General features: G+C 32.9%; 1 protein-coding gene and 1 pseudogene across 1 annotated transcript; both read right to left on the minus strand.

Moving 5' to 3' along the window:
* Window positions 1-423: 423 nt before the first annotated feature.
* Window positions 424-19,332, minus strand: LOC132757838 (ribosomal protein S6 kinase beta-1-like; annotated as a pseudogene).
* A 1,610-nt stretch (window positions 19,333-20,942) lies between these two features.
* LOC132757843 (uncharacterized) lies at window positions 20,943-23,945 on the minus strand. The gene is made up of 3 exons (XM_060749287.1): window positions 23,813-23,945; window positions 21,321-21,763; window positions 20,943-21,050 (listed from the first exon to the last, which is right to left on the minus strand). Exons 1-3 carry the CDS (start codon window positions 23,871-23,873, stop codon window positions 20,979-20,981), a joined length of 576 nt encoding a protein of 191 aa, XP_060605270.1. The 5' UTR covers window positions 23,874-23,945; the 3' UTR covers window positions 20,943-20,978.
* Window positions 23,946-24,186: the final 241 nt, after the last annotated feature.

The following is a 24,186-nucleotide window of genomic DNA, read 5'->3' on the forward strand; positions in this document are numbered from 1 at the left end:
TTTTCATTTGATGAATCTAAAAATTGATAAACTTTTCAACTAATAAAACCTAAAGTATTTCTGATAATAACTAAAAATCTGTCTCAAGATTATCTGGACAAAAATTAATAAAATCTATCTCATTCATAACATGATTCAATTAAATCATATATCACCAGCAGATATTTCAGCATATTTTACATTCCACTTACACAATTTATGTATACAATAAAACCAACACATTCATGCAGTCTATTCAACAAGCCATTGTTCAAAGAACTGATATGTTTCTTTTTCATTGCCAATTAAATCATTTCATCTAAAACAACAAATTTCAAGAAAGAAAACTTTACGTTTTTTATCATTATTCTGAGTTTTGATGAAAATCTTGCATGCTTCAACACAAGATTTATACCTCAAGAAGAATGTACAGATTTCTGTATGGATTTATTGCAAATATATTTCAGAACTGCAAATATCTAAATATTTGTGTTCATAGCATTTTAATGGTTATAAATGTATCATCTACACTGCTATAAACCATACCAAAACCACTGACACTGAATTCTAATATTGTTTATGCTTACTGAAGCTATTTCTATTTCCAATTCATAAAACATCCAAAACATTCATCCATATTAATGCATACTGTCAATTATAAAGAAACAGTTCAAAAAAAATAATATTCTGTCCAGATATTCCTGAGACATTTAACAATAAGAAACCTAAAATGTTTGTGTTTTTTACACTAATTTAAAAGATTAAAACCTAATGTCATTCTTATAGTATATGTTTGGGCCTCTGGTTAATCGGCATGGCGTTCTGCTTGTGTGGTTTCGTGCTTATAGCCGGGGACTGGGAGCGTTTAGGAAGACTAGATGATGACGATGTATCCATCGCCTCGTACCCGCCCTCAGCACCGCCGTTAGATGCTCCAGGCATATCGAAATCTACCATTGGACTGTGACTGAAATATCAAAACATGCGAGAGTTGTTAGGATTTCTGTGTAATATCTACATGTCTCTTTGTTAATCAATGACAAAAATAAGTGTTTGTTAAGATTCTGTTAACAATTCAAAAAAGAAAATGAATTTGTTCTGAAACATATATTATATTATCATTTATGTTTGAAAAATAAAAATTCTAAAAAAAAAAAAGGTATAAAGCTATATATTATGAAACAGTTTGTTAAATTTTATGTAGTTTCCAGAATCTGACGGACGATTTCCTGGTAAAACTTGTTAAACAAAATGTCGATTATTTAACAAACATAAAAAGTGTTCATAAATAAAAGTAAAATGTTTCAGAACAAAAATATTTTGTCTCTTCTTTGAAAGTAGAGTTATGACCCTTTGGCAATGATCTAATATAAATAGCATTCACCCTTAAGAAAATATAAAATTATCTTCTTTCAACATTCTTTTTCAAACTTCAAACAATAATTTTGTTAACTACACGCAGCAGATATATAGCTTTATACAATACAAATTAACATGTAAACACTTATTTTTGAACAAATATGTTAGGCTGAAAAAGAAACTGTAATAAAAAGCAAGGATATCTTTAAAATTTGGGAGAATATAAAGATTTCTTCATTAAATAAGATATATTTTTATCTTGAGATAAAGCTTTCAAAAGTAAATAACCCTAGATTAGTCACAACTCTGTTATTACTTTTATCATTTATAATTCCATTCAGCAAAACTTAATGATACCTCTGTGCATAGGCCCAGTTTTGGTTTCAAATACTTTTGCTATGTTTTCTTTTTTTTTCTGGTTACTTATTTAGAGGTTTTAGAGTCATCAATTCAAGTGAATTAACTAAAAACACGCCAAGCATTGAATCAGAATTTATAAGCTAAATATGCAAACATGTATTAACAATTAAAAAATCGAAGAAAATTCGATAACAAAATAAAACAGGAACAAAATTGAACAGAATACAACTTTCATATACAAACTTGAATAACTTCTTCAATTAAAAACTCAAGTTCCAAAAAATAACTTTGATTTCTAAAATAAAAATTCCAATTTTAAAAATAAGTTCCATTCAAAGATACAAACTTGAATAATTTCTTAAAATGAAAACATAAGTCTTAAAAAATAACTTTGATTTTTAAACTATAACTTTCAAATTCAAAATAAGTTCCATTCTAAAAATAACCTCTATTTCTAAAAATAACCAATGTTTCTAAAAATAACTTTCTGTCAAATAAAAGGTGCAGGAACAGCAAAGAACATGGAGTCTGCTTGAAATATATCTACTGGTTGGGATTTGGGTATATTAACTACTGTTGGGGTGATAGTGAGGCCTGCACAGTCTGATATCACAGTTTCTTCATCACTGCTGAAATAAATTGTAAGTCTATTTGAATGCTTAAAGGAACTCCACTGTTGTTTCTTGACATGACAGAACAGAAAATAATTTTTCGTGATTAATATTCAATCTAATGTTGATCTAGATCAATAACTTGCGTGCAAAATTTCAGATTATTAGCTCACTTTGCTTTGGCAGAGTGATTATACTTATTTCAAAATACAATCAAAATTTGAAAATCGTGCTAAAAATAGCATAAAAATAGCAAAAAACTATGATTTTTAATTTATTTCTGAATATATTTTTTTATTCATCTTTTGCATCTTACTCTTAACTGTTTTAAGTGCCCCAGCTGATTTACATGAGAATTTATAAGTTTTATGTTTTTTAGGCTTTTGAATCTCTGTGAAGTTCCTTTAAAGACATTTTGTCAAACTTGAAGAGATTAAATTTATTTCCACATAACATATAACAGGTCTTATTTCTATCACAGACTAAAGCTGTTGGAAGGACACATGCTCGACTATTTTCAATGCTAGATAGTGTAACAAAAGCCTGGATAATGTATAATTTTCGAAGTTCAAAAAGAGCAATAATTCTATCAAAATCTATGTTAGATTTATGAGCCTTGGATTGTGACCTCCTATTATGTTTTCATACTTTTGGAGATACCAACACATAAAAACTGAACCAACGTGTCATGCCGATGCTCTCCCTATTCTTCGAACAGTCAAGATAAAAATCACAAAAATTATAACAGCCAAATTCAACTAGAAATGTGTCCAAAGGACACGGATGCCCCCACACGCCACTGTTCTGTCAATCTTATGACTCTAGGTCTACATGTGCCACAAGTTGAAAACTAAAAATCAACAAAGGGCCATAATTCTGTTAAATTTGGTCGCAGCAAAAATTCCTTTCTTTACTACCATCTACACATTAAGGTTGTTCATCCCTGGAAGTTTAAGCAAATCTGCCATCCAGTTTATCACAAAATTTCTACATAGTATATAGTGAAAAAATCAACAAAGGGCCATAATTCTGTTAAATTTGGTCGCAGCGAAAATTCCTTCCTTTACTACCATCTACACATTAAGGTTGTTCATCCCTGGAAATTTTAGCAAAATCTGCCATCCGGTTTAAGAGGAGTTGCGTTCACAAAATTTCTACATAGTATATAGTGAAAAAATCAACAAAGGGCCATAATTCTGTTAAATTTGGTCGCAGCAAAAATTCCTTCCTTTACTACCATCTACACATTAAGGTTGTTCATCCCTGGAAGTGTAAGCAAAATCTGCCATCCGGTTTAAGAGGAGTTGCGTTCACAAGATTTCGGGATGTACGGACAGACGGAATCTTGAATGGAAAGACGGACAAGTGCAACACTATATGCTCCCACTTTGTGGGGGCATAAAAAACAAGAACTGTCGGAGGACAGTAACGCTCGACTATTCGAAAATTTGTCACAAGGGTGTTTCATTGAGTATAATAATGCTTACCTATATGAATACATAAAATTGTCCAAAAAGGTACAAACTCTTCAAGTTTCAATACATTCCCTTCAGTAGTTATGGAGAGACAAGCTTACATGCAAAAACTTTACCAAGAATTCATGAGTCGAAAAGGGGCATAATTATGCAAAAAAAGCAAATCAGAGTTATGGGACTTGTACCAATCATCTTAGATAATCACAGAGACCAAGTGTGTGAAGTTTCAATCCATTCCCTTCAGTAGTTATGGAGATACCAGCTTACATGCAAAAACTTAACCAAGAATTTCTAAGTCGAAAAAGGGGCATAATTATGTTAAAAAGCAAATCAGAGTTATGGGACTTGTGCCAATCATCTTAGATAATCACAGAGAACAAGTGTGTGAAGTTTCAATCCATTCCCTTCAGTAGTTATGGAGATACCAGCTTACATACAAAAACTTAACCAAGAATTTCTAAGTCGAAAAAGGGGCATAATTATGTAAAAAAGCAAATCAGAGTTATGGGACTTGTGCCAATCATCTTAGATAATCACAGAGAACAAGTGTGTGAAGTTTCAATCAATTCCCTTCAGTAGTTATGGAGATAACAGCTTACATACAAAAACTTAACCAAGAATTTCTAAGTCAAAAAAGGGGCATAATTATGAAAAAAAGCAAATCAGAGTTATGGGACTTGTGCCAATCATCTTAGATAATCACAGAGAACAAGTGTGTGAAGTTTCAATCCATTCCCTTCAGTAGTTATGGAGATACCAGCTTACATACAAAAACTTAACCAAAAATTTCTAAGTCGAAAAAGGGGCATAATTATGTTAAAAAGCAAATCAGAGTTATGGGACTTGTGCCAATCATCTTAGATAATCACAGAGAACAAGTGTGTGAAGTTTCAATCCATTCCCTTCAGTAGTTATGGAGATACCAGCTTACATACAAAAACTTAACCAAGAATTTCTAAGTCGAAAAAGGGGCATAATTATGAAAAAAGCAAATCAGAGTTATGGGACTTGTGCCAATCATCTTAGATAATCACAGAGAACAAGTGTGTGAAGTTTCAATCCATTCCCTTCAGTAGTTATGGAGATACCAGCTTACATACAAAAACTTAACCACAGGGACGCCGACGCCGACAAATGGGTGACTGCATTAGCTCGATTATTCTGCGAATAGTCGAGCTAAAAACTACTTAATTTTGCTGTGCAAGTTTATTTATAAGATACACATGTGAGAAAATGGCAAAAGAGTACAATGGTTTTTGTATTCAATTACAGTATCAATAATTGTAGTAAAAAAGTTAAATAATTCACTAAACAGTAATACTTATATAAGCGAAACTCACAGAAAAGAAATGACTTTTATCTGATAAATATTCTTGGAATTGAATTATTCATGAAATTTCTGAGAAGGTTAACTGTCGAAACTAATATCTTCAATCATGGATAAAGAAATATTAATAAGTCTTAGCCAATGACCTTCAAAAGATTACTTTTAAGAAAACCCACAAACCATGAATTTTCCAGGTTCATAAAAGGTATCAATTATGAAATATCTTATCTTAAGTCAAAGGTATAACAAGAGCGATCAGTAATCACATGTGTCGCCTCATGATGGCCAATTTCATGTTGGGACAAATTTTGTGACAGACGGACAGACAGACAGACGGACAGTGCACAACTAGACTTGGTACTGATCATTCCTGTAAAGTTTGGATAAAATTGCACCAGTACTTTATGAGGAGTAGTCCAGACAAGCTTTTGTGTATCTGGCAACACACAGAAAAAAAACACCTTTTTATCAAAGGGCCATAACTCGGCCAAAAATCATTCAACCCGAAAACTCGTGCAATATGCGCAAGGACTTGAGCCAGAGATCAATCCTGTAAAGTTTCATTGAAATTGCATTAGTGGTTTAAGAGAAGTAGTCCGGACAAACTTTAAAAATAAAAATTATTAAAGGGCCATAACTCAAACAAAAATCATTGAACTGGAAAATGCTGACAATATGCACACTTAGACTTGGTACTGATCATTCCTGTAAAGTTTGGATGAAATTGCACTAGTAGTTTATGAGGAGTAGTCCGGACAAGCTTTTGTGTATCTGGCAACACACAGAATAAGATACCTTTTTATCAAAGGGCCATAACTCGGCCAAAAATCATTCAACCGAAAAACCCGTGCAATATGCGCAAGGACTTGAGCCAGAGATCAATCCTGTAAAGTTTCATTGAAATTGCATTAGTGGTTTAAGAGAAGTAGTCCGGACAAACTTTAAAATAAAAAATTATTAAAGGGCCATAACTCTGACAAAAATCATTGAACCGGAAAATGCTGACAATATGCACAACTAGACTTGGTACTGATCATTCCTGTAAAGTTTGGATGAAATTGCACCAGTAGTTTATGAGGAGTAGTCCGGACAAGTTTTGTGACGGACGGACAGACAGACAGACGGACAGACAGACGACGGAGAAGTGATCCCTATATGTCGCCACTACTCCGTAGAGGCGACACAAAAAAGTGACCTACAAGTATGACGCTATAAATTGGCTGTGAAGTTTAAAAGCGACTTTTTCTCAGAAACATGTCAAACTTAACCATACCTTGAGTGTCCTCGGAATGTACTTCCATGTTTACGTGGAGATCGTATATTTTTCTCCTCTATCCAAGGCTTGTTGAGATCCTCCAGAACAGATGGCGCCACATAAGAGAAACCCTGTACACAAATATAATACAAGCCAAATTGTGTTTAAACAATATATTAAACCTACATAGGAAAAATAATGTTTTAAGCTAGGAATCTTTAAGCTTAATCATCTATTTGCAACACAACATTTGTCAAATTTCGCCACTGCTGAAATATCATTTTAGACAGAAGTAAGATGAGCAGTTTTTAGTTAGCTGAAATTGAAGAATGTAAAAAAGAAGGATGGTACTGTTTTGTGCTTAAAAAATATTTACTAATATTGACATTGCTAAACACCAGCATTTTATTTCACCAACCTTTTCTTTAAAAAAAACCCCGACAAACAAAAAACTCATGCTATTTACCTATGTCTTTAAAATGTAAGGCTGTTTGAGAAAAATTGCCTATTTTCAGTTTTTATTTAATGCATAAAAAATTTACAGCCAAATTATATAAACTTACCTGGAAAACTACATTCTGACTTTCACTGAGAACGTTTTCATCTGGAGAATCAACAGGTGTCTGTTTGGTAAACTTTGTGTCAAATTGACTAACATCTTCATCATTTGTCTGTAATAATAACATAGTTGTATCTAATACTAATTAATACTACATAATTAAAATGTCAATGAACTTAAAATCAATAAAGGGAACATACTGAGCGAAACAAACATGCTGACAAAGTTTCACGGAGATCTAATCAAACGTCTAGAATATTAAGGTTTTGATAGTTGTTACCTCAATGACTAATGATCTCAAACATCAAGTCTAATGGTCATACGTTTTATAAAGCAGATTAAGATATAATTCATAATGAGTAGTCGGCCACTTACAGAGAAATTTGTAATTACTGGTTAGTTATCCAGGAAATACAGTCATTTGGACTAGCTGTCAAGTTATGCCCAAACCTGTGTTGAAATTGGAGTGAAGCACGACAAAGGATGTGAAATACACAAATTGAGCATCACTTACAGCAGATTACACTAAAACTATAATCACATCACCCATGTTAGCAATACTCATAAGCTTTAGAAGTAAACTTACTATCTAACATTTCATTAAAGGATTAAACTTTTTCATGTCAGTTAAAAACTGGCAAATGAAGTTTAAACATATTAATGAAGGTCTAAACTTACTAATGAAGGTTTAAATGGTGGTTCAACTCTTCTATGAATGAGGTCATTCCAGTTGATTTGTCGGAAAAAAGCATGAGCCTGAAAATGTAAAACAAATATATCACACTCGCACACTTACAGATATAATTATTTGTGGTATGCCAAAAGGTGCAATTTTAATTATGCTAACAATTAATTACGTTAACAATTAATTACGTTAACAATTAATAACACAGTGTTGTATCATTTTTACTTTCAATTTCAATGATTATATGATTTTTATATGGGGTTACTCATATTGGTCCTGAATGTCACTAAAGCAAAGATTGTGTAACATTAAACAGTGTATACTCCAGGATTTATTAGCATGTATATATACATATGTTACAGCCTATGATGTTTCTTGTGGTTAATCATTGACAATAATTATGATTGCGTTTACATCAAACAATGTAATGAATAACAAATTGCATATTTTGAACATTGCACATTACAAGGAAGTAAAAGGCAGACTGGTAAAAGGACAGTTTCATGACTATACATGTGCACTATTGTGTGCAATAATTTGCATTATTTTATTTGATTAACTATTTGCTGATATCATCTTACCCATGAATTATTTGAAGTATTAAACAATAACCTGTATCTGGAATTTTTGTTTATATTATTTCTTAAAGAAAACAATCAAAATATCTGCATTTATGTTTGTTTTAATTCTGATTCAGTTAAAAGAATTATGATCTAGAAGATATTGTGAATTTCAAGGAAACACCTTCAGCATTTAAACAAAGAACACTTTCAGTAGTTTACAATAAATCCTTTAAGTTGTTTAACAAAGCAAATTCGTTGAATTTTTATCCCCCGCCGAGTACTGGTTATTATTAACACAACAACTGAAGACATAAGGCTTTATTTATATATTAATCATGGCATAAACAGTAATATTCTTTGTACTTGATAAATATTTAGGGGCAATAACAGGGCCATAACTTTGTGTTAAATAGTAAAATCTGGAAATGCCAATGAGATGTATGCATATACTACATAACTAATCAAGGGCCATAAATCTGAGTTATAAGTATCTGACTGGAACAAGGCGACTATATGCAAATCTCCTCTTAGTTCCCATAAAGTTTCTTTTAATTCCACCAAAATTCGAAAATATCCGGGAAACATTTTACTTTAATGCATATAAAATAATCAAGGCCATAACCTAAAAAAGTGTCAAACCAAAACCCAACCAGATATCCCATTTTCTTATTTTGATGACCCTAAATTTCTTTGAATTTCCAGCCTATTAGAGTTTTAAACAAAACAATTTTTAATCCAAATGATATTCTTTCAATTTCAAGGGCCAAACCTGAAAAAAGTTCTGGGAAACAACCGTTGATATTTTGGCATTTCCTTTTTATTTGATATTTACCCTAAAGTTTTTAAATTCAGCCATATTGCGAGTCACGGAAACAAAATTTTCTTATATGTTTAATTTTATCAAGGAAAAATTAGTTAAAAAAGGTTGACCAAAACAAGCCAAGCGTATCTCCTCTTGATATTGATGATTCCCATAAAGTTTCGTTGAATTCAGCCAGTAGTTGCAGAGAACTACTCCGGAAACAAAATTTTACTCTATATGCATTTTACATAACTTATCAAGGGCCATAACTCTGAGTTAAAGGGTCTGACCAGAACAAGCTGACGATATGCGCATCTCCTCTTGATATTGATGATTCCCTAAAGTTTCGTTGAATTCCAGCCAGTAGTTGCAGAGAACTACACCGGAAACAAAATTTTACTCTATATGCATTTTACATAACTTATCAAGGGCCATAACTCTGAGTTAAAAGGTCTGACCGGAACAAGCTGACAATATGCGCATCTCCTCTTGATATTGATGATTCCCCTAAAGTTTCGTTGAATTCCAGCCAGTAGTTGCAGAGAACTACTCCGGAAACAAAATTTTACTCTATATGCATTTTACATAACTTATCAAGGGCCATAACTCTGAGTTAAAGGGTCTGACCGGAACAAGCTGACGATATGCGTATCTCCTCTTGATATTGATGATTCCCCTAAAGTTTCGTTGAATTCCAGCCAGTAGTTGCAGAGAACTACACCGGAAACAAAATTTTTACTCTATATGCATTTTACATAACTTATCAAGGGCCATAACTCTGAGTTAAAGGGTCTGACCGGAACAAGCTGACGATATGCGCATCTCCTCTTGATATTGATGATTCCCCTAAAGTTTCGTTGAATTCCAGCCAGTAGTTGCAGAGAACTACACCGGAAACAAAATTTTACTCTATATGCATTTTACATAACTTATCAAGGGCCATAACTCTGAGTTAAAGGGTCTGACTGGAACAAGCTGACGATATGCGCATCTCCTCTTGATATTGATGATTCCCCTAAAGTTTCGTTGAATTCCAGCCAGTAGTTGCAGAGAACTACTCCGGAAACAAAATTTTACTCTATATGCATTTTACATAACTTATCAAGGGCCATAACTCTGAGTTAAAGGGTCTGACCGGAACAAGCTGACGATATGCGCATCTCCTCTTGATATTGATGATTCCCATAAAGTTTCGTTGAATTCCAGCCAGTAGTTGCAGAGAACTACTCCGGAAACGAAATTCGGACGGACGGACAGATTCCATCGGCGGGGGGATAAAAATTGAACACAAGATGTTAAGATACAAAAGTTGCTTGCAAAATCTGTAATGCTACGGCAACATCCAAGCCATGGTGAGAAGGAAAGCCAACAATTAAACAATAAGCCAAGCTAGTAATGACATCATCTTTTGTAAATAACATTTATTTTACTCACTTTAATAGGATTTGCATCATCTTTTCCACCACCTAATCTTTCTTGTGGATTTTTGCGTAATAACTGCAATAGAATTCATATCATTCCTGAACAATAATTTTGATAAAATGTCTACTTTTATGAAGTTACATATGAAATGGCATTGTACAGTACAAAAGACAATATTGTATTAAAAGTACAAATAAAGCAATTCATCTATTTTCCCCAAAGGTCAAAATTTCATCAAATCAACATTTCAAATTAATTTAAGAGTTAAAATTATTAACAAATTTCTACTTTCAGCTCTGTTAAATTTATATGCAAGAAGATTTTTTGTGCAAAAATTGTAATTTTGCAAATTTAGCAAAATTTTTAATATATTTTTCAAGGTCCAGGCAGCCTGAAGCTTATCGGATTTTACTGTAATTAAGTAAAAAGCAGTTATGCTGAATGGGCATAATAAGTTTTGTTAGATTTAAAGTTACATAAACACTGGTACAGTCATCATCTGGTGACTTTCCAGCTTTACTGGTCGAATAGGACGTTTGGTGCCTCAAAAGCATTATTTCAAACATCAGGACACCAAAAGAAGACCGTCCGTATGCTGGCCGAACAGCTTCCTCTCATGAAACAAAGCAAACTACACAACAGGATTCCAACCCACAGTAGTGAGGGGCAAATGATTTAAAGCTGAGACCTTAACCAAACAGTCACAAAACATTAAGAAAATATTTCAACATAACTCTTGTTCTTTTCATCAAGTAAAATGAGGTTCAGAATACTGTACAATCAAAGTATTATAATTTCATTTAATACTTACCCTTTTAATTAGTCCCCGAGCTTCATTTGTTAAATATGGAGGTAAACTAAGCTTGGCTTTTAAAACCTGAAACATGTAATTATAAGATTGAGAAAGCGTAAATAAGAAATCTTATTGGTTCTTTTTTTTTGTTGAATTTTATGTCGCACCAACATAGTAGATGTCATAACTATGACTTTTTTTCCAGCCTAACTGATGGAGGAAGACCTCAGGAGCCTATCCATGTGTCTGGGCACCTGAGTAGAACCACCAATGTTCTGTAAGCTAGCTGGATAGCTTTTCTCACATGATGACTCCAAGTCCCTGATGGAAATGGATCCCACAGCAGTGAAGGGCAAGTGGTTTGAAGTCTACGACCTTAATCACTCAGCCCAATTGTTTTTTTATTTTAAGCTAGACCCGTTTTATAGCAGACAAAAACTAATTTATATGCCTACATCCCTGCAGGGGCAAGGGCAAGGACATTATTTGGGGACAGATAATGTCATGGGCTCCAAAAAACTGTTGTTCAGCTGACTGGTGTCATAGACCTTTTGACGTTTCATTTATATATTTTCAAGTGTTCAAATACAATACTGACATCTATTCACACATATTAATGTTTTTTGGTAGAAATGCTATCTTCCTCTGACATATAACCTATCTCAAAAGGGCAATAAATTGAAAGCTTTGAATATTTTTCAACATACCTTATCTATAGTTTTCTTTCTATTTCTCCAGTGAATGGTGGCTGAAAAAGAAAAAGCAACAAAAATTTCAAAACATTCTCCTTTAAATTTCCAGTGATAACTAGAACAAGAGGCTTATTTAGGCCTGTGGTAGGCACAAGTTTGCCTGTACTCTTGCCTACATGTGCACGTGATGGTCATAATACAGTATTTCAAGATTCATAGTTATACCTCAATTGGTTAAATGAAAAAAAAATGGAATGGTATAAAAAGGAGAGCCAAAAGTATGATGCTGAGAAGATGCCAACATAATGGTGAGTAGGATAGCTTATCTAATTCTTAGATTAGTTAACCTTTAAAACTAAAACTTACAGCTCCAGTCAACATGTCATACATGAGAGCACCTAAGCTCACCAATCCACTGCTTTTACCATGTCCCGTTCTGGTCAAAATTTCTGGTGCCCTAAAACAAAAGAAGGGAAACATGACAATTGCCCTAAATCAAAATAGGTAAACATTACAACAATTGTCCTAAAACAAAATTACATCTGCCCAAAAACAAAACAGGCAAGCCTTATAACAATCATACTAAAAGAAAATGGAATTCAGTTACGGATATTCGTTATCTATAATGACACCTTGTATTTTCAATCAATATTCAATTAAGTGATCATATTTAAAACATTTTAGTGTGACTGTCACTAGAGGAATGAAGATGGCAGCTATAAAAAGCGGCCCAAAAGAACTTGTAAATTAATGTACAAAATATTTTGAAGGATGCGATCTAAAATAACTTACATATATTCAATGGTCCCGCAAAATGTGTGAGTGACTGCGCCTTCATTGATGGATTCCTTACATAATCCAAAATCTGTCAGCTTTACATGACCTGAAAAAACATTCACACTGATATATTAATGCTTATACATGTATCACATTTACCTCTGTTCCATTTGTTACATTTAAAAGCCTTTACTTTCTTTTTGATAGATATAGCATCAAAACTGTTAAGGTCATATGGTGACAGTCATTTTGCATGTAGAGGATGGCACACGATGCCTCTCTCTGCATCATTTAAATATAGCTATATAACACTCAGGTAGACCCATTAGCCCCCATCAACTACCTTGCTAAATAATTTTATTAACATAAGTCACTTTGAGACAGACACCTAACATTTTATAAACATGTTAACTTGCATACTTACTAACTTAGTGGAGTATTATTTTTGTTCACTTAACATGACTAATATATTTGGGCAAAAACAACCCCCGGCAAACCAAAACCCATTTTTGAATTCACCCCATTTCAAGTTAATTAAAAACAATGGGTAGAAAGTATGGAAATTGAAAAGGGAAAATATTTTTCATGTTTTTTTCTTTTTAAAAAAAAAAAATTTGTTTTAAACCCCTTTTTAAAAAAGTTTTTCCCAAAATTCAAAGGCCCAAAAATTATTAAAAAATGTGTTTTCAAAAGTATTTTCAAAGGAAAGGCTCTTAACTTACCCGAAGGTCAAGTAATAATTTTCTGGTTTTAAAATCCCTGTAAAAATATACCATGCATGGTGTAAGTGCTCTATGGCTAAAGTTATTTCTGATAAGTAGAAACTGAAATTGTAGAAACAAAAAATTGTAGCAATAAAATAATATAAACACAATTGAACTTCTTGAAAGAGACAGCATTGTTAAAAGTATGTTATTGATAGTGAATTTAGAATTTTTTTCAATCATAACTGAAATATGTTACAAGTAGAAGAGTTACATAGACAAAAGCATTTCCATTCTATAAAAAGCATCAATAAACAAGCCTTAACAGAATAGCTTACAGTGGCCATATTATCAAGTAAATGTGAACAAATACAGTAATAATTTAGAATGGATGACACTTTTAACCAACTTCAACAATCTTTGATGTGTCAAACTATGATTAAAAAAAGCTGATAATACAATAGGAACAATGTAGAAATATGATGATAAAAGTATTAAAATAAGCCCAATTGCCTTTAAAATATCCTCTAAAGTCATCACTAAACAGTCTCATTTTTTTCAACACAGAATATGAAAACATACATTCTACATCCAGCATTTATACAGAACATTTGTATATACATATATCTTTCACAGGGTGAAAAAATATTCAGCCTGACCGGGACTCGAACTTGGGAAATACCGTACCACGGCTCTACTAATTGAGCTATCCGACTGCTTATAAATACACTACCTAATAAGTCAACAGTTCAGTACTGTGACAGTATTGACTTACCAAGCTGTATCTTCCATGAAGATTCCTTCTCGTTCGAGCTGCATAAATAATTCCCCACCAGGCAGGTACTCTAGTATCAGGTATAATTTACCACCCGTTTGAAATGCATATATCAGATCTACTATGAATGGATGCTGCAAAAAATATTATACATTACATTTATTTCATAGTTAATTTCTTGTATTACATTTAATAGCAATTTTTAATATACTTCATAGCTATTGTTTTCATATTTCATAGCTGTTCTTTGCATTTTATCACTAAGCTATTTTTAGTATCTTTATTTCATAGCTATATTCATGAATTGTGTGACATTTTTTAAATTTTTTATTCATATCTTTTCTTGTATTTTATTTAAAAGCTATTTTCTAGTGATTTATTTTCAAATAATTGGTTATTTCCCTTCTGTGAACATGTTTCTATTGTTTTAAAAATAAAATGTACCCAAATTTATAAGTGTGATGATAATTATGACAAAACAATAAAAACACACATGTATATACCTTTACACATTCTAGAATATTTCTTTCTGCTTTAGTGTGAGCTGTGTCTTTGGCATTTCTAGCTATTGTGGCCTGTAATTGAAATAATATATGATTTACGTACATAAAACATGAAAACAGGTAATAAATATGTCTTAACCATCCTGACAAAGTTTTTAATAAAGTGAAGGATGAGCAAAGGTTCATGGGAATAAGTTTTTTTGACGAGCAAATGCTCATCATCAATGGTAAAATTTTTATAAAGAAAACGATGAGCAAAGGTTCATGGGCAAGATATTAAATAAAGAAATGGATAAGCAAAGGTTCATGGGTAAAATTTTAAACAAATAGAATGATGAGTAAAGGTTCATGGATAAAGATGGCTACCTTTCAAAACAAGACTCTTCATCAGGGGTGAAAATTCCACTTGTACATCTATATTTATTGTTACAAGTATGATTTCACATAACTGTAGAACCATACTCCAAAGTCTCCTTTTTTCTCAAATTATTGGAAGATATATTAATTAAATTATTGAATCAGTAAATAAAGTTATAAGTCACACCTACCCAGTCAAGGGCATGTGACGACATTAAAACTATACTGATACAGAAAAGCATAGATATACATATGCACATTATTTTATATACATTTTGAACGTTCATAAATATATCTAGATAATAATAATTATGATAAATTTAGTTTGTAATTATCATAAAAATGAAACAATAGGTGTATCTATATCATGGTACCTTTTTCAAAACCTTCATGGCAAATATTTTCCCTTTCCCTTGTCCAGCGACTTTTCGCACTTGGAAAACCTGAAATACAGAAGACGAAGGAGATCAATGCTCAAGTTTATTTGTTTTCTTTTCTGGCTTTTACACCAATTTTATCACATATTTTTTGGTCATACCTCACAGTCAATCCACCTAAAAGGCATTCCTGGATTACGTACCAATAATGACCAATTCCTCAACAAGTGGCCAACTTCTATCAATTGCCTCTAAAAAAATTTTAGAGTTCATGTACTTGTCCAGGAAAAACAATTTATACAATGTACTCATCATAAATAACAAGAATTTGTGCATTTTTTTATTAAAATGGATCTTCAATAGAATTTACACTATTTTTATTATAAAACAGATCTTGTGCACCACACAGTGACAGTCACTGATGTCTTTCGCAGGAACATGTAAGACTCAAGAACCTTAATTCTTTCTTACACTTGTTAATGTTTAAAACTACAATTTAAGAACCAAAAGCTTGCCATTTGACAATGTTCCTGCTTAAGAAATGGTAAAAGATGAAAGTAGCCCTTAAATTATATACAAAGCAATGTTGGCATACAGGTAGTTTCTACCCATTCAAAAAGTTAGCAGTTGAAGTAATGAAGTGTTTCTTTCCTGAATCAAACTCATCAAATGAAGGGGTAAGTCACTCTTGCATAGGATCAATGTGACCAGCACCTCTTGCATACAGCCTCAACGGTTTTAATGTTTAGCTGAGGCAACAGATGTGCTAATAGAAACAACTGACTTTGCTCAAGGTCAAAAGTGTTATTTTAATAAACAGGCTGAAAATACAACCAATATTAACAGCATTTTGATCGATGGTATGTTAATCTTATAATAATGAAAACCGCCGAGCCTCACTTCTATCATCAAAAGTTACCTTGCCATATCCTCCTTTTCCAAGAACTTTTAAGAGCTCAAAATCATATGTGCTAACTTTGGATCGTCCAGGATTTACTGTACTTTCTGTTAACTCTAAGGTCTCCATTCCCTCTTCACTAGAATATAAAGTACAAGTTTACAAAAGATAAGAACTTCAAACTACATCAATGGAATTGTAGGCGATACAATAAGTCTGTGACTAAATTTTTTATACAAAGAATACTGTTGAGGATGATGGATAAAAGAGTTCTGCAGATATCAATATAAAGACCTTTTTTCTCTATTTAGCCTCCTGACGTCAGACGTAATAAAATAGGCTTGTACAGCTTTCAATTATGGGCAAATCAAGAGTTAGTAAGCAAAACAGTATAGAGCTTACTCCCCTTGCTCTTTACTGTATACTTCACAGACATATCACCAATTTTTTAAAAAATATTTCAAATGTCAAAGTCGAAATGGGGTGCAATAACTAATTTAGGAAAATGGTCGTGGCGTACGTCACGGCTTACGATTTTCGCCGTATTCCTAAATTTTTGGAAGTCAGCGGTACGTCATTGATCTTAATTTTCGGCGTACAGATACGATTTTCGGGCGTAATTTACGGCCGTACGCCCGTTAACGGAAGCCCTGACTAAATGAACTTTTTATAAGAAATTATAATTAATGTACAACTAGGACAAATCTAGTACTTACATGGGATCATTTGCTCTCGACAAATCCCTCCTCAACTGAAATGCAAATCATTCAAAAATGCTACATTAACATGACACATATTATTTCGAGGATGCCATTCTAACAAAGTACTGTATTTACCGAAAATCTGAGTTTATTTCCTATACACAAAATACAAATCACACCATTATGTTACAATTATTCTTAGCCTCTAAATTCTAATAATTAGAGATAAAATGTTTGACATGTAATGACTGACCTCCTTGCCTTCTCAATTACTAGCATAAGGTAGCAATCAGACAAGCTTGGATAGAAATAGTAAGGATTATTGCTAGGAGTGCATGTATTCTCTTCCCCATTTTTAAAATATATTTTATTATTTCCCCAAATAGGAAGGGCCCACTTCCCCTTCCTGCCAGCGTGGGGAAATCAAGGATATCAGGCTCAATTATTCTCAGTTCTTGAGCATAGATAATGTATAATTTTTAAGTTCAAAAAGAGCCATAATTCTGTCAAAATCCATGATAAAGATATTTATGCTCTCAAAAACACTGAAATGTGATGCTGATTCTGGGTTGAGTACAACACTTTGCTTTTCTTATTCTTCGAACAGTGGAACTTACAAAATAAGTTTTCATAATAAACATATTCACCTACATGTACATAACATAGTCATTCTGTTATTCTGCATTGTCAACAATAAAGAAAATTTGAATGTCCTTACTATATCAGTACAATTTATAACAAATAATGATATGCATGCAGCCTCCCCTATAAGTCTCAACATTTTGACTGCAAGACCGATCAATTTTACAAGTTGATATTACAAAGATGTCGGGCCACTGTCATTTATACATAATAGCAGCTCGAAGAGCTGGACCAAAGGGCCTGCTTGCAAAGTGAGCTTTACAGTAACACAAGTACCTGCTAGATAGTGATGGTTTTGAAAACTTTCGTCCAAGTACTAAATTGACACATCGCAACTTTTGGAATTAAAAGATAACGATAAAAAACAAGGTATTCCAATAGAAAACGGAAGCATAGAATGGTGTCTTGCGCACTTATATTGACCTTTTCGAAAACCTAGCTAAACACCGTTTTCCGGTACGTTACCGTTTTAGCTCTGGGGAATTACATCAAATGAAGTACATAACACAGTTACGTGATATTTCGATTTTTCTATCATTATTTAACAGTTTAAGGTGAAAAAATTGATGTTTTTGAAAGTTATCAATATTCCTTTAATATCTATTGCAAATTATTCAAAAAAATAAATTGTTTATAATGAAAATCAATAAAATTCAAACAGACGTAGTAATAAATAAGGTTATTTTCTGCGTAAATTTGTGTATTTACTTTATTTTTTGTATGGAATTATTCATACAATGATATCTAATTATTTTCTTATAAAGAAATAATTACTTTATTTCAATTTGATTTTAAAAAAGGCCGAAAACATCGAGTTCGCTATTACACTCCATTGGGTGAATTCCCCAGAGCTATGTACAGAAAGACAAAGTACCGGAAAACGGCGTTTAGCTAGGTTTTCGAATTCGTGAATTGGAACCATAATTGAACAGGGAACCAGAATAAACGGAAGCAGTGTATAAAATAACGAATGACAATTTCAAAACGGAAAATGTGAAATAAAAATGAACGATTACTTTATACTATTTCACGGTAAAAGTAAATCAAGCTCGCTTTGAGGCTTTGCCTTTTTCATATTAAAAAGCCCGCCTGATAAAATCAACCAGTTGCATTGAATAAAAATTTATGCATTACAATAAGCAAATAACGGCTTTTTATTCTTGATACAAGTTTTGTAACCAAAATCTTTCACATTGGTTTTAATGTGCAACCAGACTAAAAAATACTATAACCCCCTCCCAGAATTGGTTTCACTTGTGATCAGCTGACTTCATGATCAGATAATTTGACATTTGGTTTCTTGTTCAGTTTCCCTCGAAATAAATACAGACCATGATAAAATTTACATTAAAAATGACATGTGCTAATTTGATATTATTTGACAACACACTAGACAGTACGAAAAGATGTATTTTAAACATAATAATGCTTTTGAGGCTTTGTTTCGATAAATGGTGAAATGCGCAGTATGTTATCTCCCTTTACGGACCTGTGTTGGCCCTTCTGTTATCGGATACTCCTCATCCGAGAGCTCCTCCTCGCCATCCCCACCTTCCCGTAACTCCATGTTGAACACTTCTGCCATAATTTATGTTTTCTTTAAATAAACTAGCCTAAACTTTATGATTTCATTAAAAAATAAACTCATAGTCGGCGAAATCTGTCGTGAACGAGGGATTCCGTGTGACGCAGTGTCACGTGATGACTACTCCTTGCTTTAGCCCAATCAAATTTAGTCTAATATTTTTGAGGTCACGGTCGGTAATAGTAAAATGTTTTTTGATTGGTCAAATCTTGGGAGCAGTGTATCATTTTATCTACACAAAATCAGAATCTATCGAAGGTTATAAAACACTAAATATCGTTCGCAAACCCGCCAGATTTTGTGCCGAAATCGTACAAAATGTCGCGACGAACGTATAGAAACTTCGATCTTTTATAACAGTTGTTGAAAACAGCAAGGAACATTTTGAATCCAGTGGCCGGTAGAGTCCATGGTTTGACTCCGTTTAAGAAATCCGCGACATTTTTTTCAAGTGTTGTAGAATTTCTACAAAAAGGTGAGGCTCGCGACTTTTTGTTCCTCAACAACAGTCTCATAAAACATCGCGGCGAGTAAAAGCAATTTTCAGCCGCGAATTTTTGTGCAGAGACATGATCCCGGCATAAAAAGTCGAGGCTTAATACATAAACTTCACTTTTTACAAGTGTGCATCAAAACAAAATATCGCTGATTATATAGTGGCCGCAATCGGCTACCTAGCTAAAGTTTGTTTGTTTCATTTTACGCCTTTTCTCAGAGACATAGATATCTATGTCTCTGTTTTTCCTAACCATCGTTCCTGGAGAGTTACACCAGTACTAGACTACCTTCCTCCGCGCTAAACTACCAAAGCATCTCCCGGGATCGAACCCACGTCAGAGAGGTAACTGGATTAGAACTCATCGACTCTAACCCCTCGACCACGAAGGCGGTTACCTAGCTAAAGTATGTTAACTAGCGTTGCTGATTCTACTGTGTAGACAAAAAATGTCGCAGTTTCCTTTATAAAAGTAGACTTTTTACGAAAGAAGTGTGACATAAAACCTCGAGAGTTTCTGTAAGCCGCGCCATTTTATACAATTTCACATAAATTATCGCGGATTTCTTTTTTTAAAAAGTTGCCCGCGACATGTGAAATGGACGTTACCGGTCACCATCTCAGGAATAGAATCATTAAAGCAATCCTGCAACTTTTTTTATTATTCCATGGGATCTCCCTGTAGAAAGGAAGTGAAATAAGATGGGTTCGTTATGTCAGTTTAAATTATCTAGTTAGTCTGCAACCAATATCCACAATAGAAAAAGCAAAATCAAAAACGAACAAAAAAAAAAAACAACACCAAATATCTTTTATTTCATCTCGTCTGAAAACTATAAGGTTGAGCTTTTGCGAACACAAGATTTCCGGCATCGTTACCTTTAATTACTTTTTACCTTTTCAACCTCCTTTCCAAAGCACTGAGTAGATTTCTGACAAATCTTCTACTTTATGAAAGTTATTTAAATCGCTCAGGAAGGTCTTATATGAGGTTTATAGGTAGGTCATGGGGTGCTAAATATAGATTTTGTGAAACCTTAAAAGCTTTGCCAAACATTCTTAATTAAGTAACTATAGAAGCAAAATACTGACATGGCACATGATGGCTTTGTCTCTCTTTCCAGAAAACAAAAATGCATTGGAATTTTGTTAGGTTGCCATTTCCTATGGTGCCGTGAAATTAAATGATGTTATAGGTATATGCAGGACTGAATTAATTTTGATTTTCAAAACTACAAAACTAAATTGTATCCAATTTTTTTCATTTATTTTCATATGAATTTACAAATTTGAAAGAGAAAAGTAAAGGTATCCAAAATCATGTTGAGCATCTTTTATAGTGCAGTACGCCACCTGTAAAATAAAAATAATATCATTTTCAAAAGTCACTAACAAAATATTTTGAAATGCTTGCCAGAATGTTGATAATACTTGAAGATACGTTATTTCACTCGTAATTTATTTATATGTTCTTAGACTAGTTCAAATAAAGAAGAAAGTAAAATTCTCAAAAAGAATTATAAATTAAAGCTTTAAACGGTAATAATTAATAAAATATTACTGACAGTAACAAAAAATGTCTGAAAAATATAAAAATGACTTCAACTTCAGAATTACTTTTACCTTATCAATAGAACTGTGAAGTTCACTAGCAGCGTAGATTGACAAAACGCCACAGATGCTGTCATCTCTCTCACTTACACTTTCACAAGCATCATTTCCAACGGAGTTGGCCGCGATCTCGTCATTCACCTGGTTTTGAGAATCGTCGTTTGGCAGGGAAAGTTGCTTGGAGAAGGTCGAAGTAAAAGATCTTGGTACAAATTCTTCCGCCTCTGGTCTTAAGTTAGAAACAACTACCTTTGGGAATTCATTTGTTGCGGGGTTTTGCTGTGCGTCAACAACAGCCACGGTACCTTCTTGCTTTTTTCTAGCATTCTTTACTTTCTCTAGATATTTCTTTTCACGGTACCTCATCCATCTCTCCAATTGTTTCTGAGAACGCTTCCGTCTTCGTTTTTTCGCACCATTTCCGTTCATTCCGTCGCTATTATTTTCATCCATAACTATGAAAAGAAAATTTTATAGATATGTATACTTCAAAAAATGTTTTATCTATTGTTTATAAAAGCAAGGAATTTTGAATTTTTATTCTTAGTATTATACTAAACATGACAAAGGACATTAAAGCCACATAAACATTCAGAATTCCTTGAAATAGGGTCTGAAGGATAATAATAAATTATAACATACACTCTGATTAAATGAGCAAAAGATGATGAATAAAAATATTACAAATTTATTACCTTCAACGTCTGGTACAGTCATTAATTGTTTTTCGTTTGTAATACACTCGGTTTCTTCCATATTTCAATACAAATCGATTGAAAGTTCACTGCTGTTAAAAGTTGTAGGATAAACTCGTTGCTACGGTAGAATTATTGCGCTGCGACGTCAATACAAACGTCACGTGACGTCGACAATAAGAAATCAAGAGTTGTCGATCGTTATATACGTACAATGTATATGGTATTTGATGTAAGGGTCGTACTTTGTATTTATGATATAGATTTATATATATTTAGAAAAAGCAAAAGCAAAAATGAGCAAAAACAACAACAACAACAAAAAAAAACACACACACACACACACACACACACACAAAAACATCAAATTACTTTACTCATCTCGTCTGAACGCCTTGTCCTCGTCCGTTGTTACGTTAGATTACTTTTTAACTTTTTAACTTTTCAACATCCTTTCCCAAAGCAATGGGTATATTTTTGACCATTCTTCTTAGGAATAATCCTTTATGAAAGTTATATAGATTGCTCCTATCTTATATGAGGCTATGGGTAGGTGGTTTTCGAAACCTTGAAAACTTTGCAAGAAGTATAGCAGCAAAACACTGGCATTTCACATGCTAGCATTGTGATTTTGTCCGGTTGTCCTTTCCTATCGTGCCATAAATTTAAAATGCTATGATTGTCCAAAGATATATAGGGGACTGAATATTTGTTGAATTCAAAAATAAAAAAACAAGTTGAATCTTTTTTTTTTCATTTATTTTCAAATGAATTTACAAAGTTGAAATAGAAAAGTAAATGTATCCACAATCACGTTGAGCATCTTTTGTAGTGCAGTACACCGCCTGTAAAATAAAAAAAATATCATTTAAAAAAGTAACTAAAATATTTTAAAATGCTTGCCAGAATGTTGATAATACTTGAAGATACGTTGTTTCGCTTGTCATTTATTTATATGTTCTTAGACTAGTTCAAATAAAGAAGAAAGTAAAATTATCAAAAAGAATTAATAAATTAAAGCTTTAAACGGTAATAATTAATAAAATATTACTGACAGTAACAAAAAATGTTTGAAAAATATAAAAATGACTTCGATTTTCAAGAAACTAAATCAGTATGACTTTTACCTTATCAATAGAACTGTGAAGTTCACTTGCAGCGTAGATTGACATTACGCCACCGATGATGTCATCTCCCTCACTTACACTTTCACTGGTACCATTTCCAATGGACTTAGCCACGATCTCGTCATTCCCCTGATTTTGAGAATCATCGTTTGGCAGGGATAGTTGCTGGGAGAAGGTCGAAGTAAATGATCTTGGCACAAATTCTTCCGCCTCTGGTCTTAAGTTAGAAACAACTACCATTGGCAATTCATCTGTTGCAGGGTTTTGCTGTGCGCCAACAACAGCCACTGTACATTCTTGCTTGTTTTTGGCATTCTTTACTTTCTCTAGATATTTCTTTTCACGGTACCTCATCCACCTCTCCAATTGTTTCTGAGAACGCTTCCTTCTTCGTTTTTTCTTCCCATTTCTGTTCAATCCGTCGCCTTTATTTTCTTCCATATCTATGAAAAGAAAATTGTATAGATATGTCTACAATGTATTTCCAAAAATGTTTTATTTAATGTTAATAAAAACACGGAAGTATTATACTAAACATGACAAAGGACGTTGTATACATGTTAAAGCCACATAAGCATTCAGAATTCCTTGAAATAGGGTCTGAAGGATAATAATAAATTACAACATACACTCTGATTAAATGATCAAAAGATAATGAATAAATATATTTCAAATTTAATACCTGCAACCTCTGGTACAGTCATTGATTGTTTTTCGTTTGTAATGCATTCGTTTTCTTCCATATTTCAATACAAATCGATTGAAAAGTCCTCTGCTGTTAAAAGTTGTATGACAAACTCGTTGCTACGTACGGTTAATTATTGCGCTGTGACGTCAATAAAACGTCACATGACGTCAACAATAAGAAATCAAGAGTAGTCGATCGTTATATACGTACAATGTATATGATATTTGATGTAAGGCTCGTAATTTGTAATTTGGTAGATTCCCTTTAACAGTTTTATGTCAAGAAAGAGCATAAAAATTTTGGATAAAAATAAAGAAACAATCTATACCATAATTGTTTAGTATATATAGTGATCAAGTATATAACTT

The sequence above is a fragment of the Ruditapes philippinarum genome, unplaced genomic scaffold (assembly GCF_026571515.1).
Source record: "Ruditapes philippinarum isolate M1 unplaced genomic scaffold, ASM2657151v2 ctg64_1_1_1_1, whole genome shotgun sequence".
Lineage (NCBI taxonomy): Eukaryota > Metazoa > Mollusca > Bivalvia > Venerida > Veneridae > Ruditapes > Ruditapes philippinarum.

Bases quoted from the DNA above. Each gene is read 5' to 3' on its own strand.
- LOC132757843 (XM_060749287.1), bottom strand. From the start codon at position 23,873: ATGGAAGAAAACGAATGCATTACAAACGAAAAACAATCAATGACTGTA. The intron at 21,764-23,812 runs GTATTAAATTTG...TTCTTTTCATAG, and splicing joins GACTGTACCAGAGGTTGCAG to TTATGGATGAAAATAATAGC. The intron at 21,051-21,320 runs GTAAAAGTAATT...TTTATTTTACAG, and splicing joins TTCACAGTTCTATTGATAAG to GTGGCGTACTGCACTATAAA.